We start from the raw sequence: 12,387 nt of genomic DNA, 5'->3' as shown, positions 1-12,387 counted from the left end.
TCATTAGCTCATCCGTTTGTGTAAAACCATTGCCTGTGATATTGTTTTCGAGTTCATACCACAAAACTCATGTTACTCTTTGGTTTCCTTGTACAATGTGTGTTGTTTATCAACAAAAGTGGAACGCTGGTGTTGCTTGCCTATACCTACGTTCTCGGTACAGCCTAAACAATCCATTTCCCTTGATTTGGATGCCTCAACCTCTGAAATTGGTTTGCGCTTTGCTGTGAAATCTCTGCCTACTTACCCCACCAGGGAGCAGAGCCCTCTGGATGGTGATATTTTTTATAGTGCTGACACTGCGACTAAGACTCTTCGTCGCATTCTTAATCTTGATATAACTGATAATTGACAGACTTGGAGCAACTAGTGCTCGTGTAAATATGAAAATTAGTGTACTTTGTGAAGTCTGTTTTTAAATTCCATATAGACTTGGAGCAACTAATTTAAATTCAATGATTGAATTCAATGATTGAATTCATGTAATGGCTTATTGTAAACTAGCCCAGGTCTATATTGTGCAATTGACAGACTTGGAGCAACTAATTTGTGAATTCATGTACTTGGAGTGAAGTGGTTTGACAAATGATTGATCAGATAGAAAAATTCCAATGTTATGGTAGGATCTTGTGCAAATTTTGAAACGCACCATAATATTATTTGTGATCAACCGGCCTGGAATAAATTCACTTTGAGATCCTGCTATGATTTTTGATAATACCGGCTAGAAACAATTTGTGAGAGTTCTGGAGACTATCTTCTGGAGAAAATTCATCGTCGGGGGCAACTGGAAATGCGTTAGTTTCCGAATCTGATTCACTGATTTAACGTTAACCGTGTTGAATGATGGATCTTCGAGATCCGAAATCGATTATTTTATGAGTTCAATTAGTTGTTAATCCAGATATTTGAGTTTCACTTGCGTATTTTTCAATCATTTTTGCAGAGGTAATTTGTCATGTTTTAGCTGATTGTTGGTTTTGATGCAATAATTGATGCGTGTATATGTCTGTGTGAGCATGCTCATGCGTATAATCGTATAGATATACATAGATGCCTCGAATTTCCTCACTCTGCAAATTTTGTTGATTCCATCTACGAACTTGCATTTTCTCGGAAAATTTATACAATTTATTATTTATTTTGTATGAGGGTTGCAATTGGCGAGTCGCTCATATGGCTTAGCCCTTCTGTATATGTACATGTTTTGTGTACTAAAATTTGGAAATGATAGTGTTATTTAAAGATTGAAATTCTTTGTAGAATGGAACTATCGAAGAAGTGAAGAAGATAGTTTCAACGCTAAATGCTGCTGAAGTTCCATCTAAAGATGTTGTGGGTCAGTATATGTGCACAACTACTCTCTCTTTAACCGTACTTCATGGGGGCTCGCAGTTGGCTATATGACGGAATTTATTCAGGATGTAGAAGAAATTAGATGAAAGCTTAAGTAACAGCAATTTATGACATGACCTTGCATGAGTATTCTGTTCCCTACGTTCTTCTAAGTCTTAATGTTGAGGATTCAAGCTCCATAAACCTTGCATGTTTATCTCTGAAAGCAAGAGATTAATATTTTTCTGTTGAGAAACTTGTATAGTGTATACAACAAAGACCAAGAATCGTGTTCTGTTGTGCCCTTGAACTACCTAAAGTTTCCATTCTTGATTTTGAATACAATTTCCTGTATATGAGCTTGGGCCACTCATATTTGAATTTAAAATTGTTTTGTGGAACTATTCCTAGAGATTGAACCAGCATATGATTAGTTTAATAATGAAATTCCAATAATATTAGGACGTCCATTTCTAGCAACTTCAAATGCTTTCTTTTTGGTTTTTTAGCTTAAGCACTTTCTGTTATGCAATCATGCAAATTAGATTTTCATGTTATTACTTGCTGGAGTCACATTGATGTTTTGCCCTACAGAGGTGGTTGTAAGCCCTCCTTTTTTTTTTCTTCCTGTCGTAAAAAATCTCCTTTGACATGATTTTTCTTCCACACCTAGGCTCAAGGTGCAGTAATTCAGCGATTTTTATGCAAAGCATGTGCCATGGCCGATGGCTGTGCCATGCATTAATAATTAATTATAATCATATATGGTTCATAAATTTGAGATATAATAGATTTTCCTCAAAAAGAAATTTTGAAATTTCTGTATATCAACTAGGCAAGTAGTTTTAATTAGATAATTAATGTATAAAATTTCTCAAAAAGAAAAAAAATGTAACTCGATCACTATAAATAGAAGAAGTGAGTTGGAAGATTAACATCACAATCAAATTTTGAAAACCGCAGAAAAATTTCAAAGAAAAGTCAGATATTATGGGAGTGAAGGAAGTTGATGTGCATATGACTGTAGGAAATGGTGCAACTAGCTACGCCAACAATTCTGCCCATCAAGTAATGTTTTCTTGGCAACCAATACTTTTCATAAAAAATGTTCATACTTCTCTGTGTGTTTTCTTGGCCATAATGGTGCGTGTTCTAAATTGATACAGGATTATTTCCAGCTGTGTTAGATAACTTCAGTGCCAATGTCTCTGTGGATGGGAACTGATCTGTGAATCTTGTCTGTGGTATACTGCTGGTAAGACAATCCTCTTCTTCATTTCTTATTTTTGATTTTTGAAATATGAACATCAAAAAGTGGTTCTATTTTGTTACTGTTTTCTTTGCCATTGAATTCTTTTCACAATTTTTTATTATGTTCTAGGTTGAATATCAAATCATAAAATTTATTTTTCTGAGAAATTCGCTCCTTTTCACTCAAATACTGGACATTAGTAGAATTAGTTCTTTCCTTATTTTTCCATAGTCCGTTGATTGGTGGATTAGATCAATATTTAAGGATTTTATTATAAAGATTAGAAACTAGTGTTAACTGGTATATTTCTTCAACAAAATAGAATGATAAAACATTGATTAATTTTTTTAAGTTTTGAAGGATTAGACTCAGTGCTGGTTGCTTATTTGTATGAGTAATGGACAAAGCTTGGATGTCAAAGAACAGATTATCACATGAATATGAGGTTGGGGTAGACTCTTTTCTGCAATTTGCAATGCAAAATGCCAACGATCCAAATGAAATACCTTGCCCCTGCACAAGATGTGGTAATCTACAGATGAAAGATGTTCGCACTATAAGGGCACATTTGTGTTCTAATGGCATGGATTTAACATATCATACATGGATTTGGCACGGGGAAAGATCTACGGTCAAGAACCCAATGAATGATAGTGATCAAGTAGGACCAGATGAACACAAATATTTTGCCGAGGAAACTATAGATATGGTACATGATGCATATGATAGCTATGCTGAGAATCCAAGCCAATTTCATAAGATACTTGAAGATGCCGAGAAACCTTTATACTCTGGATGCACAAAATTTACAAAGTTAACAGCACTTGTGAAATTATTTAATTTGAAAGCAAAATATAGTTGGAGCGATAAAAGTTTCACTGACTTGCTAAGTTTGTTAGGAGAAATGCTTCCTGATCACAATGAAATGCCTTTATCCTACTATGATGCAAAGAAAAGCTTCAGTGCATTAGGAATGAATTATGTGAAAATACATGCTTGCCCTAATGATTGTATCTTGTACCGGAAAGAGTTTGAGGACTTGTCCAATTGTCCTATTTGCGGTATGTCTAGGTGGAAGTTGGGTAATAATTCTGTGGTGAATGAAGGTACTCCTGCAAAGGTTCTTTGGTACTTCCCACCTATTCCTAGATTTCAAAGATTATTTCGGAACAAAGAGGTGTCTAAAGAGTTAACTTGGCATGCTGATAAAAGAATTTGTGATGGATACTTGCGTCATCCAGCTGATTCGCCGGCTTGGAAAGTAGTGGATCACAAATGGCCGGATTTTGCATCGGAGTCAAGAAATCTTAGATTGGCCATATCAGCAGATGGGATCAATCCCCATAGTTTGATGAGTTCTGCATATAGCTGTTGGCCAGTTGTGATGATCACTTACAACCTTCCTCCATGGTTGTGTATGAAGAGAAAATTTATGATGCTGACTTTATTGATTTCTGGACCCAAACAACCTGGAAATGATATTGACGTTTATTTAGCACCTCTAGTTGATGACTTAAAATGTTTATGGGAGATAGGTGTTGATGCATATAATGCATATCGGAAAGAATATTTCTCGCTCAGAGCTGTCTTACTATGGACAATCAATGATTTTCCTGCTTATGGGAACATGTCAGGTTGTGTTGTGAAAGGATATCAAGCATGCCCTATCTGTGGGGAAGAAACATATTCGACCAGGTTGAAGCATAGTAGAAAAATGTCATATACAGGTCATCGAAGGTTTCTTCCTAGAAATCATCCTTACCGAAGGCAAAAAAAAGCGTTTAATGGGAAACAAGAGTTTAACCCCGCACCAAAACCATTAACTGGGCTTGAAGTGTTGGAAAGAGTTGATAAGATTAACTATCGTGCGGGAAAAATGAGTGGGAAGCTTCAGCGCAAGGAGTTGGAAACAAAATCATGTTGGAAAAGAAAATCCATATTCTTTGAACTAGAGTATTGGAAACATCTACATGTTCGACATGTGCTTGATGTGATGCACATTGAAAAAAATATTTGTAAAAGTCTTATTGGTACGCTACTTAATGTTCCAGGAAAAACAAAGGATGGGGTAGCCGCTAGACTAGACCTTGTGGAGATGAATGTGAGGACTGATTTGGCACCAAAGACGGAGGAGAATAGAACTTTTTTGCCAGCAGCTTGTTTTACACTAAGTAGGACTGAGAAAAGAAAACTTTGCAATTCTTTGTTTGAATTAACAGAAATGGTAAAATTGAACACTTCAATGAAAGAGCGACTGTTTTGGCAGATAGGTTGAGTGGTTCATCGAGAAATCAACTAGTTTTGGTGCCAGTTAATGTTGGGTAAGCAAATGTTATAATATCATATGAAATTGATTTTTGGAAACTGTTTAGGGAAATGTATGCACTAATAATATATTGTTACGCATAGGTTTCATTGGATTCTCACTGTTATTGATCCTTACGTAGAGATGGTTTATTTTTTGGATCCACTGAGTCATCGTAATCGTTATGAAGACTGGAAATATGTAGTGAATATGTGAGTACATATTTGTTTTTATCGATGACTTAATTATGTGATTCAACATTAATGTGTTAATATTATGTATGAAGGAGCTTGAAATTGTTTAATTCTAACAAAGAAAGGAAAGGCAGAAAACAGACAATATGGGAAACAGTAAAGGTATGTATGCATGTCTACTTGTGATTCATCTACAAATATTATTTATAGATGAGACATTCTGCTTTCTTCTACACAGGGTCCTCGACAACCAGATGCAAAACAATGTGGTTATTATGTGATGAGATTTATGAAAGATATTATTGAAGGAAATGTTAACAGTGAAAAGCATTCACTGTCCGCTATAGTAAATCTTCTCAAATAATTGTTTTGTTATTTTTTTCCAAAGTCATTTACATTTATTTGGGTAATAATATAATTTATTTGTGGTTTGAAGTTCGTGAAAACAGAGTACTCAATGGAAGAAATTAATGAAGTTCGTTCCGAATGGGCGGAATGCATCCAAGATTATATTCATTAATAGGTACGTATATTTATGGACGAACAACGGAAATTTTACAGATAAGGTACTCTACCTATGACTGTCAGTGTGAATTAAGTATTGTTTTATGCTTATCAGATTTAAATCTCCAGCTGCATGTTTATGCCAAGACCTACAGGACCTGATGATTTTGTCGTTTGCATGTAGAATATTGGTGAGTCCACTTAGTTGCTATTTGTCGTTTGTGCTCACATAATAAATATTGGTGAGTCCACTTAGTTGCTACTTCTACTGGCCAAGTCTTGCCTAAACTTGTAGAATATTTTCCATATGCATGCTGTGAATTATAGGTTTGTTGAATTATGAAGTGGTATAACAAGACGGTTGGCAGAGTATTTAAGTGTTTTGTTTAATTTGGTTATGCATGCATAATTATGAGTTTTCTTCAAATGTTCTGATTTTGGGTTTCCCGAAAATGGCAAATCATCTTTCTTTGATGTTGTCTTCCCCCCCTTCTCTTCCACGTGAATTGACTTGGTAGGTTTCTTGGGAGAAAGTCCCATGCTACAGTTTTTTCCAGTCCCCTGAGCTCTTAATGCAGCCACTTTTGACTTATGTTTCTTTCCGAGAACATGTTCGTTTAGATCGTTTTCGCTGGTGGCAATAACTTGGCAAAGTGCACACCTCCACTCCTCCTTAGATTTCTTATTTGCACTAACATCAGCAGGAAGCTCAATATTCCCCGATTTATGAGCGTTCACGACTTCGCTGAATTACAACCCTTCTTCCTCGGACCATTCTCCTTCTTCCGTACTTTTCGAATCACTTCTGCTTGAGTTTTCTTCAAATGTTCTGATTTTGGGTTTGCCGACAATGGCAAATCATCTTTCTTTAATGTTGCAGCCTTCCCCACCTTATGAGCAGACAAAGATAGTGCTTTAAGTTTCTGCTTGAGTTTGAGTTGTATGTGATGTATCTTGGGCCACATGGAAAGATTGCTGTTAGATTAAACATGAGCAACTTAAGCAACATGTCCCGATTAAGATTGATTGGGTGATGCCTTATTTGATTGAATTCCATAAAGAAAGGGATGTAAGTTTGATATTTAATAGAGATAATCACCTAAGGAAAAAACATGGAAGAAACCGTGAGTGGGAGTCTTTAGACTTGATGTGGTGCAGGGTACGACGAACTCAATGGATGTTTTAGTGTGGCTCTGAAATATTTTTAGCTGCCGTGTTACACAACTTAATTTTTTTTTTAACATGGAAGAAACCACGTATTGTTGTTTTTTTTGCATTTACTGATTGGAAAGAAAATCTTGAGGTGGGCTGTGGAATTTTGGCCTGTTTCTTTGAGATGTTTACTGTTCAGAAAGATTCAGTATTTTTTAAGCTGTTTTTGGGAATTGTAATGGGGAGTTGCTTGAGTAGCCATTCCAAGTTAAATCTGAGAGCCTTTTTCATTCTGACACAGGTAATTTGTTCATTTCGACATTATTGATCCATAATTTCGTAATTGGCTTGTAACACTATTTGGTATTTGCTGTTACTTGTAGTTTTGGCTGTCGGGTGACTGGAAGTCATGTCGGGCATGGGCATGAAGCTGTGGAATGAACTTGCTGTTTTGGGAATGTGGAATGAACTTGCTGTTTTGGGAAATTAAGGAGAAGCGCTTTGTTTCAAGATCGAACTCTTAACAATTGAGGAGAAGCTGTTTTTGAAAATCATGATCGAAAATACTTGTAAATTGGTCAGATAAGTAGATCTATATTTTTTGTACAACTTCCATGACATGTTGGGTTCGAAATTACTAGCGCTACAATTTCTATAAAAGTATTTAGATGTATGTCACAGCTTTTGAGACTTGAAGATATATATTATTTCACATATTTTATGTATGTAGTAAATATTTTATTTTGTATGGGTATATACCACTAATTAAAATAGACAATGGTTTTTTAATTCATTGTGAATAATAGCTCTTGCGGAAAGGCAATTTAAGACAATGGTTATAAACTGTTGTTAAAAATAACATACGACAACGGTTTTAAAACGTGGTTGAATAATAAGCAAACGACAACGGATATAAGAAGTTGCATATATGTTGTCGTAACCTACATAAGACATCATTTTTAAAATGTGGTTATTTCTAAACATACGACAACGGATATAAAGTGTTGCAAATCTGTTGTCGTATGCCAACATAGACAACGGTTTATAACTGTCGTAAAATACAACTTAAGACAACGGTTATAAACCGTGGTCAAAAGGTGTGGTATGCCAACATAGACAACGGTTTATAACTGTCGTAGAAGACAACTTAAGACAACGGTTATAAACCGTGGTCAAAAGGTGTGTACCACAACAGATATTTAATGTTGCATATCTGTTGTCATATGTTGGAATCCACAACGGATATAAACCGTTGTCGTATGTTATACTTACGACAACACATAAAAGTACAACGGTTTTTCGACCCCTACGACAACGGATTAAAACCGTTGTCGTTTCCAGTTTTTCTTGTAGTGATAAAGTTACTGGACTAAAAAACTTATTTTCCCTTAATTTTATTACCGCAGTAAATAACTATGTATTACTTCGACAATAGTGATCGACGAAGTAAAAAATAGCGAAGTCTTTTAAGACTTTTCTACTAGTGCGATGAGCCAAGTTAGGTGGAATCGAATCCTATTATTTTACTATATAAATAATATAAATTTTTTTTTGAAGTCAATATAAATAATATAGTTTTAGTGGCTTGATTAATTAGCTAGGCTCTATACATATATATCCCGAAGTGTTCTCGTATTTTTCTTTTTCTTTTTTACTTTTTTTTTTTGAAAAAAAAAAAAGACTAGCTAGTATCGTAAAAGAAGAGTTTGATGTAAATAAATATATTTTGCCGAATATGAAGCTATAACAAACCGTTACGGGAGAAGTGCTACATCCATTGGATCCATGCAAGATTAAGAACTACATTCTCCAGAAGATCATGATTGTGATCCCCCTCTCATATTTAATTTTTGAAAAAAAAAAACAGATAATTCAAAATTAGTTTATAGTTGGTCACAATTAACCCATATAGTAAAATGAGTTAAACATTTTCGTAAAACGCAGACATACACAAAATAATTGCTACATTATAAGTGCAATCTCGTTTGTGTGGACCCAAGCTCGGAGCATGATATTTAATAAAACATAGAGAAAGGAAAGGATGACTAGATGAGTTAGGTTAGGTGGAATAGATTCGTATTATTTTCCTTTATAAAACTACATTTAGTATCTTGATTAGGCTATAAATAGGATACACATCCCGCTATTGGTACTCAAAAAAATTAGAATCCTAAAATAAGAATTTTATTCAAAAGCTACTACATACCGTACTCAACAAAATGGCGGCCATAATTTCGGAGGAAATTGTTCGCCCGATCTACAAATTTTCTCCAAGCCTATGGGGGGACCAGTTCTTGAATTTCACATTTGATAATGAGGTACAATTTTATTTCTATTTCGGAAGTTTATTGAACTGTTTATGTGCGATAGATTATATATATCTTTACAGGGTTTTTGTAGAAAATTATCTGATGAAACTTTATTTAATTTATTAATTCATGCACGTCAAAATTATGCTAAAACATGACCAATTGGTGAGTAATATTTTTACTATACAGATGGCAGAAAATCATTATAAGACAATTGAACTGTTGAAAGATGAAGTGAAGACTAAGTTAACAAATCCAGATAGCAAAATGGTGGACATTATGAATTTGATCGATACACTAGAACGCCTTGGTGTATGGTATCACTTTGAATTCGAAATCGAACAAAAATTGGAATATTATTTTGGTCTGAATACAGATTATGAAGATGAAGCCTATGACTTAAACACAGTTTCAGTCCATTTTCGATTATTCAGGCAGCATGGGTTTCACATAACCTCTGGTACGTCCCACACGCACATATGATATTAAGTTTCTTTGCATTTTGCCCTCCACTGCAGGCCATTTTAAAATAATTTAAATATTCTTCATTTTTTTTCCCGTGAGACAAGGAAATTTGACAATTTTACTTGCTTGCAGCATGAATGGGCACAAGGTGTTCAGCCGTTTCCAATCTTAAGTAAATGTATCATGCATTTATCTTTAATAATATTGTTGTTAGATTTACACACGAGGTGGAGATGACACGATTATCTACAGATATGTCATTGCATATTGCTCTCCAAGGATATATAACTATTTTTATTGTTTATGTTCAAACAGATGTCTTCAGCAAATTCAGGGGTGGTAATGGAAAATTCAAAGAGTCCCTTGAAATTGATGTTAGGGGGTTGTTGAGTTTATACGAGGCAGCACATTTGAGAAAGCACAATGAAGCCATACTAGAAGATGCCCTTGTTTTCACTAAAAACTGCCTCAAATCCATGGCACCAAACCTCAAGCATTCTCCCCTCAAGAAACAAGTAGAACATGCCCTTGTCCAAGCTTTACATTTCGGGTATCCAAGATTTGAGTTGTACCATTACATTTGTGTCTATGAAGAAGATGAATACTTGAGGGATGAATCGCTTCTCAAGTTTGCCAAATTGGACTACAATGCATTGCAAATGCTGCACAAAAAAGAACTCTGTGAACTCTCGAGGTAACATTGCTCTCAATAACGTAATGACAATTAGTGCAAATTAAATTTAGCCACATGCATACATGCAACTAACCGTGGGAGAGGATTACCTTCGGATGAAAATTTTCATATTTATGAGCTATCTGCGTGTTTAGTTCTCTTATTATATATCAGAAATGTTGGCAATCATGTTCAGGAGCTGAACGGCAATAGTTTGATTTTAAATCAACTTTGAAATTGAAATACATTAGGTTAATTATATATTTTTTAATTTGTTTCACAGGTGGTGGAAAGAATTGAACCTTACATCTAAACTTCCTTATGCTAGAGACAGACTTGTTGAGTGTTACTTTTGGGCTGTGGGAACATATCATTTGCCTAAGTATTCTCGAGGCCGAGTCATGTTGACGAAAAACTTGAAAATGCTATCTGTACTCGACGATACATTTGACGTTTATGGTACAAAGGAAGAATTAGAAGCCTTTACCAAGGCAATTCAAAGGTAAAAGAAAGCATAAATAGCTCTAGTAAGTAATAAACATAAATCGTATCTACTTGACAATATTATGGTCATGTTTATAGTTTGTGTCACTTAACCATTGCTCATGGTTGCTAAGACCAATTCATCCCAATTGCTAGCTTAATAATTAATTCATTGTTGGTTGTTTCAGGTGGGATATTAAAGAGATTGATCTACTCCCTGAGTATATGAAACCACTTTATTCCACCATGTTGACACTCTTTGAGGAATTTAAGGAAGAACTAGCTGCAGAAGGAAGATCCTATGTAGTACAATATGCCATAAATGCAGTACGACTTTTTCACTTCAAATTATGAAATAAAAATAATTTCTTCTTATATATTGAAACTAAAAGAACTGTTATTAATGTTTAGTTCAAACAACAAGTGGCGAGCTACAATGTTGAGGCCAAGTGGTTCATTGAGGGTTACTTGCCACCGTTTTCTGAGTACCTTAGCAACGGACAAACAACTAGCACTTACCACTGTGTTTCCAATGCATCACTGCTTGGAGTTGAGTTTGCCACCCTGGATGAGTTTGAATGGCTTAATATGATGCCAAGGATGCTTGTGGCAAGCCAAAAAATCTGTCGATTAGTCGATGACATATCTACATATGAGGTACGAGTGTCCATGATACCCATATTTAACTACATAGAATCTGCAAGACAATTACTTCAAATATATATTTTTATTTCGTGAAGTTGTGATTTTGGAACACAACTAGTTCAAATATTATAAAGGTAATAACATCAGGTCTAGGCATGCAATAGCTTGCTTACTCGCTAGGTTGGAGATTCGCTCCCCACACATAAACGTCACGCGCTTTAATTTGTATGCATAACACTCGATCGTTCTAATTGGCGACCTAACTCTGTGTATATATATATAGCTAATTTTTTCATGCCAAAGCTAGTAAGGAAACTCATAATCCCTTTCAAATTTTTGTCGTTTCCATTGTACAAGTGATCCTACCCTACTTCTTACGATTATAATAGCTTCAAATGGTGATCATCAAAAGTTGTTTAAAGTGTTAAATAGAATATTTAATATTCAAGATTTTAAATTACTTGTATCATTGTAGATTGAGAAAGGAAGAGGGCAAAAATCCACAGGTATTGACTGCTACGCGAAGGAAAATTGTCTGACAGTGGAAGAAGCCATGAATAAGATTGTTGAAATAATTACAGATTCATGGAAAGATATAAATGAAGATTTCAAGAAACCATTTCTGTGTTCGAAAGAGATCCTTCTCATGATCCTCAACATCACAAGGATTATAGATGTAGCATACAAGAACTATGAAGATGGATATACTGAGCCAGAAAAGGTCTTAGAACCCCTCATCATTTCACTGTTCGTCGAATCCTTCAAGATTTAAACATTTTAAGTCGTGTTAGTGACTAATAATGTGTTGCAAGAACGATATCTCTTGTGTTTGATGAAGAATCATGTTATCTTTTGGCGTTGAATAAATTTGAAGAATTATATTCTTCAAGCTTTTTAATTCAATATGTTTTGGAATTGGCATCGTTGTTCACTATTGATATCACATGAATTTGCTGGAGTACCATTTTTTCCGTGCCCAAAACTTAGCATAAGTTATAAATTTTTTAATTTTGAAATTCAAAATTTCTTGGACACTCCTATGATTTAATCAACATAGGGTGTTATAAAAT

General features: G+C 34.9%; 1 protein-coding gene across 2 annotated transcripts; it reads left to right on the top strand.

The window, feature by feature from the left end:
- The first annotated feature begins 8,927 nt into the window (after positions 1-8,927).
- Positions 8,928-12,162, top strand: LOC140883488 (germacrene A synthase-like). Of its 2 annotated transcripts, none has more exons than XM_073289979.1 (7): positions 8,928-9,060; positions 9,241-9,511; positions 9,832-10,210; positions 10,524-10,691; positions 10,861-10,999; positions 11,084-11,329; positions 11,793-12,162. In XM_073289979.1, exons 1-7 carry the CDS (start codon positions 8,962-8,964, stop codon positions 12,087-12,089), a joined length of 1,599 nt encoding a protein of 532 aa, XP_073146080.1. In that variant the 5' UTR covers positions 8,928-8,961; the 3' UTR covers positions 12,090-12,162. The 2 variants fall into 2 exon arrangements, with proteins under 2 accessions (XP_073146080.1, XP_073146079.1); XM_073289978.1 differs by having other exon boundaries at positions 10,473-10,691.
- Positions 12,163-12,387: the final 225 nt, after the last annotated feature.

Source organism: Henckelia pumila, chromosome 2 (assembly GCF_033568475.1).
Source record: "Henckelia pumila isolate YLH828 chromosome 2, ASM3356847v2, whole genome shotgun sequence".
Classification (NCBI taxonomy): Eukaryota; Viridiplantae; Streptophyta; class Magnoliopsida; order Lamiales; family Gesneriaceae; genus Henckelia; species Henckelia pumila.
Note: the sequence above shows the minus strand (reverse complement) of the source record. Positions and strands in the feature narration are given on the sequence as shown.